The 6,186-nt window shown below is 38.0% G+C and overlaps 1 protein-coding gene across 1 annotated transcript in view; it reads left to right on the top strand.

Moving 5' to 3' along the window:
* lhfpl3 (LHFPL tetraspan subfamily member 3) overlaps window positions 1-5,955 on the top strand; it is a 44,518-nt gene extending 38,563 nt beyond the window's left edge. The window contains exons 3-4 of the mRNA XM_067581871.1: window positions 2,313-2,380; window positions 4,176-5,955. Of these exons, the coding sequence (XP_067437972.1) occupies window positions 2,313-2,335 (23 nt within the window). The 3' untranslated portion in view covers window positions 2,336-2,380; window positions 4,176-5,955. The remainder of the gene's footprint in view (window positions 1-2,312; window positions 2,381-4,175) is intronic.
* The last annotated feature ends 231 nt before the right edge of the window (window positions 5,956-6,186 follow it).

Here is a 6,186-nt window from a genome sequence, read left to right on the forward strand (position 1 = left end):
AGGAAATCTTAATGCAACGGCAGACAGTTGTAGCAAGACCGTTTCCTGTTTTCAACATGAAAATGCCCCCAAAACAAAGAGAAGTCCATAAAGTTCCAGTTTGGTGTGGAAGAACTTGACTTATTTGCACAGAAACCTGACCTCAACCCCCTCCAGCACCCCTGGGGATGAACTGAACGCCTACTGCGAGCCACAACACCCACGTACTTTGGTCCATGTATTGACATATTGTAGCAGAGGTCATAGTTATGTCTCAAGGCTTCACTTGGGCGTCAACCAATGACTATATACGCTATTAATTAATATGACATATTTCAGATGAATCAGTTAAGTGTTAACTGACTTTAAAATGTTTGAAAAGGACAAGAATGAGCAGCCCAAAGGGATTCAGATAAGAGAAATCAAATCTTTACATTGGAGAAGCTGGAACCTACAAATGATTCATAACCAACAGTCCACAGATATAACGCCATAACATAAGACAAGGAAAGACACCAAATTCTCACATTTAAGAACCTAAAACCATCAATTGTTTGGCATTTTTGTTTGACAAAATAGTTGTAGATTAATTTTCTGTCAATTGACTGATCGTTGCAGCTACTTTCAACTATTTTTTGATTGGCTGATTCTGTGGAAACGTTGCTCTGTGGTTGAAGTGCTCACACCTCAGATGTATGCTGCTGGTGACGAAGGGTTACAAGTAAACATTGCATTACTTTAAAGGGTCAAAAGCCAATAAGGTTGGGAACCACCTGACTAATCAATTAACCGACTAATCGTTTCAGCTGTAGTCTTGACATTCAAGTCCCAAGTAAAGACTTGAACAAGCAATAACCACCAGATTTAATGTCATTTCAAAATGGAAACAATAACAGTAGCTAATAGTTTATAAATGTATTACATTTCCAAACCCATTTCATGATAATTCAAATAGCAGCTTTAAAAGAGACAGTTTGCCAGACAACAATAAAGGTGCAGTAGTAGCGTGGTGCAATTAAACCTTAAATGAGATCCAGGCTATTAAAAAAAAACAAAAAAAAAACAAAGCAAATGCTACAGAACTTATTAAAAAATCAATTTGAACACCAGCCTGAATGTCTGCTCTGTCTCTGAATACGCTGCTTGTCCAGCCAAGATTTGATTCCACTTTTGGCTGCGGAGTGTAATACACTGTAAGTATTTGAAGTCATGTGGCTCAAGTCCAAGTAAAGTCAAAGTGATTTACAAGTGTTTTTTTTGTTTTGTCAAAAATCAAATTTGTTACTCGAGTCCACAACTTTTTGCTACGTTTATGCGCTTAATTGGCTTTTTCATTAAAGCTTGATAACAATAATGAGGCAGCAGTCATCACAGACGTCACACATCCCACCAGCAGCTTGAAAATTTAAAAAAAAACAAAAAAACAAAACGCATACCTTGTGTCCTTCAAGATTTCTTTGCATAATTTCACATGCACAAGTTATTACTTTGCATACATTAGATGGATGTTATACACCACCTGCTCCGCTTGCTTTTTGCTGGCTTCTGTTAGTGATTTTTTTTTTTTTAATTTTATTTATTTTTGATTGGGAGAGATGACAACTGCACTCGGACCCCAAAGAGAATGATTTAAACGGCGAGGTTGCAAGAAGGAGAGAGGGAGAGAATATAGATGAAGAGGAGGAGGGTGGAGATGAAAGGAAATGAGCGAAGAGGGACACAGAGAGAAAGATGGGTGACAGGAGAGAGAGAGAGAGAGAGAAAGAAAGGATGCACCAAAAGCAAAGGGGTTAATTGAAGCCCGGGGGGATGCTGGACAGAGTCATGAATTACTAATGGCTGTTTACACAGCTTGCTGCCAGCCTGTCTAAATGAATCACAGCCACCCTATCAGCCGGGACACAGTCGCCTGTTAGCTCGTATAAGCAAAGTGACTGGGAGGAAGAAGCCATTATCAACTGAGGGACCAGAGAAGGGAGGACAAGACATGGACAGAGAGAGAGAGAGAGAGAGAGGGAGGCAGATGAAATATGAAACATGAGATTGAAAGTGAAAATCAGGGGATTTATCAAACTCCACATGCAGTTTAATGAGATGCTTTCTTGTCCCGTCACTCAGCAGGATGGATAGTGACACCTGTCCGAGTGAGAATCCTCAAACATAAAAAAAAAGGGGAGGGGAAGTGGGGGGGGAGATGGTTTAATTTGCAGCTGTTGTTCCTTTAAAGGAGAAGACTATTAGTTTTATGTAATACTGCCACCTGCTGGTTAATAATAGTACATAATCCTTTTCTACACTTAACGGTTTTCTTTCTCCTTCTTTTCTCCCCACAGAGACGGGTAATAATGCCATATAATGTGTGGTAACAGTAAAGCAGTCACACACACACACACACACACAGGTAAGGATCTTATAAGAGTGTATTGTAGCAAATGTGAGAAATTATTGACATCAATCTTTAATTTGATGCTATTACTGTACTACTGTAGACTGAATCATGTGTTTTCCCACCATTACAACCCACTTTATCCCAGATTTAAAAAAAAAAAAAATTATCAGATTATCCTTTAAAGCATGTAAATTGACCTTGTTCCTCTTATAAATTGAAAGTTTAATTCATAAACAATAAAACAAATTGTCACTCGTTTACATACACGCAGGGTTTTGTGGTTAAAGCCTTACTTGGTCTGATATGACCGGTAGCTTATGACAGCTAATGTTAGCTAACGATAGCAAACTTTAAATAGATATTGTTGTGTAACTGGTCTTACTGAGTGATTATTTTTATACTTGTGGTCAGACTCCACCTGCTCCACTGGGTCAGAGCGAATGATGGTGTCTTTAAAGCAGCTGACTGAAGGGAATTTTGGGAAATGTAGGAAAATTCAAAGAGCAACAGCTTGCTTTTGATTTTGGATGCTACTGCTACCACAAATACTAACAATCGTGCATTTTATTAAGGTTTTTCCTGTTACAATACACTTTATTATCCAGTTTTCCCCTTTTATTTCCCATAAAGTCACTTTAAAGTTGGAAAAGTCTTTTTTAACAATATCAGCTTGTTCCAACCAGGTCTGTAGCAACAATTTTATGAACACTGATGTCAAGAATCCAAATTCCTCCAGAATCTTTTGACTTTCCATCAAAACCTGACATTTTCTTATTTTTTCCCCCCACATTTTAATTGTTAAATGATATTTTTTTTGTAAATCTCATCTCGTTTTATGATGATTTAAATGCTATTTCAAATCCAACCACACTCCCAGGAAAATAATCCTGGTGGAGATTTGCTAAATCCTCTTACGTTATTGAAATGTTATTATATTTTTTTTTACCATAAAGGGCCTAATTTAAATATATTAAGTCAAGTACATCAGAATAAAGCCTGTCATGTGTAATTTCTGTTTAACAGTTACTGTTGCTGAACCATTGCATCAAATGGAAATATTGTAAATTATCTTTTTACACCAATATCCCCAAAATTCAAATATATTAGATATCTCTGTTAAACTTTGGGATCTCTTTCTCATTGATTAATTTTCTTGGTTAGTGCAGATATGATATGTTTACTGTAATATTTTTCATTTCATTTTACTAGTTTTACATGAATCAACGAGTAATTTAATATATTCAAAATAAATAGCAGTAATAATCACCATGGTAATTATAATCACACATAATGGTGGCAGATTTAGCATATCAAAGCTTGTTCTGTATCTACAGGCGCCTTCCGTAACGTTAATATATCTGTATTGGTCTTCATTAATGCAGCTGATGCCGTATTAATGAATCTGAATCCAACGATTAGAAGAACAAGGTCAACGTTTTCCTCTAAATATTGCTAGAGATGCTTTTGCAGTGAGTGAATGTTTAATAAAAGCATAAGTGTGTGTTTAATTTAAGTGCAGAAGTTGATTTTTATAATAAATGGAGGATGTGGGAGAGGAATACTCCATGGAGCCTTCACCTACTTTAAAATTTCTGCAGAAAACTTAAAATTAAAAACACAGAAAAAAAAAAAAAAATACGACAAGAATTGCAAACATGGAAAGCAAAGAAGTTTGAGGCTATTTACTAAGTTTAATCAATTATACGAAGTGCAAACTGGAGGGAATAACAGCTCTGTATTTATTCTTCACTATTCTAAACTACATTAAAAACAGATTTTTTACAGTATTTTTGTTCTTGCCTTGCAGGTCTCGCTGCCTTGACGTGATGTTACTTGAGGATCCAGCTTCCCTCTCCTGGTCCAGCTTGCGGCTGGGATGCAGATGCTGATGTGTGGGGAAAGAACAGATCAAAGAAAAAGAAAAAAAAAGGAGGTCTGGAAGAGGCCACACAACCTTGTTTTTGCGGAGAGACCAGGACGCCCCTCTGTAAAATTACCCTTCTCATTCATCCCAGACTGCTTATTTCTGCAGAACGAATTCTCAAAAACAGACTTTGTCAAGAGTTTTCCTGTGTTGGTTTCGTCACTGCGTCATCTCATCCCCCTCGCCCCCCCCCCCCCCCCCAACCCCTCGAGTTGTTGAAGCTGAAACGTTCTCCGTGTTGGATGTGAGGACGGTGCCGCTGGTGTGCAGAGAAGAAGACTGTGGTAAATCAGCTCCAGGACACTTGTTGGACAAACACCAAGGAGCGGCAGCCGATCAAATCGAATTAAATCACAACAAATTAACCAGACTTTGACCGACACAAATAAGGACTTAACAGACTTGAGGTCAAAGCTGTCAGATCGTCTTTCTTATCAAGTCAGCGGCGTAGTATAACAAACTCCCTGCACAGGAGTTCGGCTTTGACGTTATGTGACTTTGAACTGATTTGAAGGTGAGTGGAGAGACTGAGAAAATTACAGGTTGTGACCTTTTCGAAACCAACATGCTGGATATACAAACAGAAAACTGTTTTGTTATAATTAAATGTTTGATGTGATAGTATCAGAGGTAGTAAAAAATAGAGGTTCTGCTGGTGACAACTAAAAATAAAAAGCACTAAATAGGCGAAAATGTACCAAGTCTGTATCTGTGTATAGCTATATGTTGATGATTACGTCCCTGTACTTTTGTCATGACTTTGAAATGTGCACTTTGAAATGTTCAAGCTATTGGTCCATTATTGGTGTGTGCCATACAGTATCTTGTAATCTAGCAGTATTGTGGAGTACTAAAGGACGGCTGTGCTGGGTTATAAGCTGCGGCTGGATGAGTTTTACCCTCTGGTGGCTGTTTTCTGTCATTCTTCTCTCTTTCCCAGCTATACAAAAAAAAAAAAGGAATTACACAGATAAGGAATGATGATGAGTCAAAGTTACATTAAAATTTAATGTATACATTTCAACAACTTTAAAGCAAAACTTCGACATCTTGGGAGAAATATGCGTACTCACCTTCTGGCAGTGAAATAAGATCCATACTACTCTCATTTCTGTCTGTTAGCCAGCTGTTGATTATCTTAGAAAATATACTGGGAACAGGTAAACAAAATCCACCAACCAGCACCTCTAAAGCCCACTAATTAACATCTGGTTTGTTTAATCTGCGCTAAAAATTGGAAATTCACCGTTTTATATGGGATATGGGGCTATGGCTATTTCTTGGCACACAAAGTAGGATTAAGTGTCACACAGCGACATCATCCTTGTGAACGTGCCTCTTCTTACTTTAAAGTGTTATCGTGTCGAGCCCGAAGGAGTCCAGAGGTGTTTGTCTTACTGAGTTTCAAACACAACTCCAAAAAGATAACATAACAAGGACTCAATGTACTTTCCATCAGTCACATTCCTTTTTCCCCCCAAAGGTGTGGGTACGATTCCCCCCCCTGCCCCCTCCCTCCTCTCTTAAGCTCATGACCAGACAAGGACAAAAATGTTGAACCCTTTTCTGTAAGAGTGTGTCCAAATGAGCAACGTGGAAAGACAGAAAAATGAAAGTTTGACTCTGAAACATCATGTGAGATAAAATAAAGAAATGAAAAACATCACTTTTTTTTCTGTTTAAAGGGCTAAAATGATAGTATGTGCACATACTGTTCTACTTTTGGGTCTAGGGCAGTTTCACAGCTACAGTTTCAATTAAAGGGAAATCTTAACGCTGCAGCATGAAATGGTATTTTAAACCAGTGGTTCCCAAACTGGCTGTTGGGAAACCTCAGCTGGTTCGTAAAAAAGAAATCTGCGGGGTCATACGGTGATGTTTTCCCAACTTTTCT

This window comes from Thunnus thynnus, chromosome 23, assembly GCF_963924715.1.
Source record: "Thunnus thynnus chromosome 23, fThuThy2.1, whole genome shotgun sequence".
NCBI classification, from domain to species: domain Eukaryota; kingdom Metazoa; phylum Chordata; class Actinopteri; order Scombriformes; family Scombridae; genus Thunnus; species Thunnus thynnus.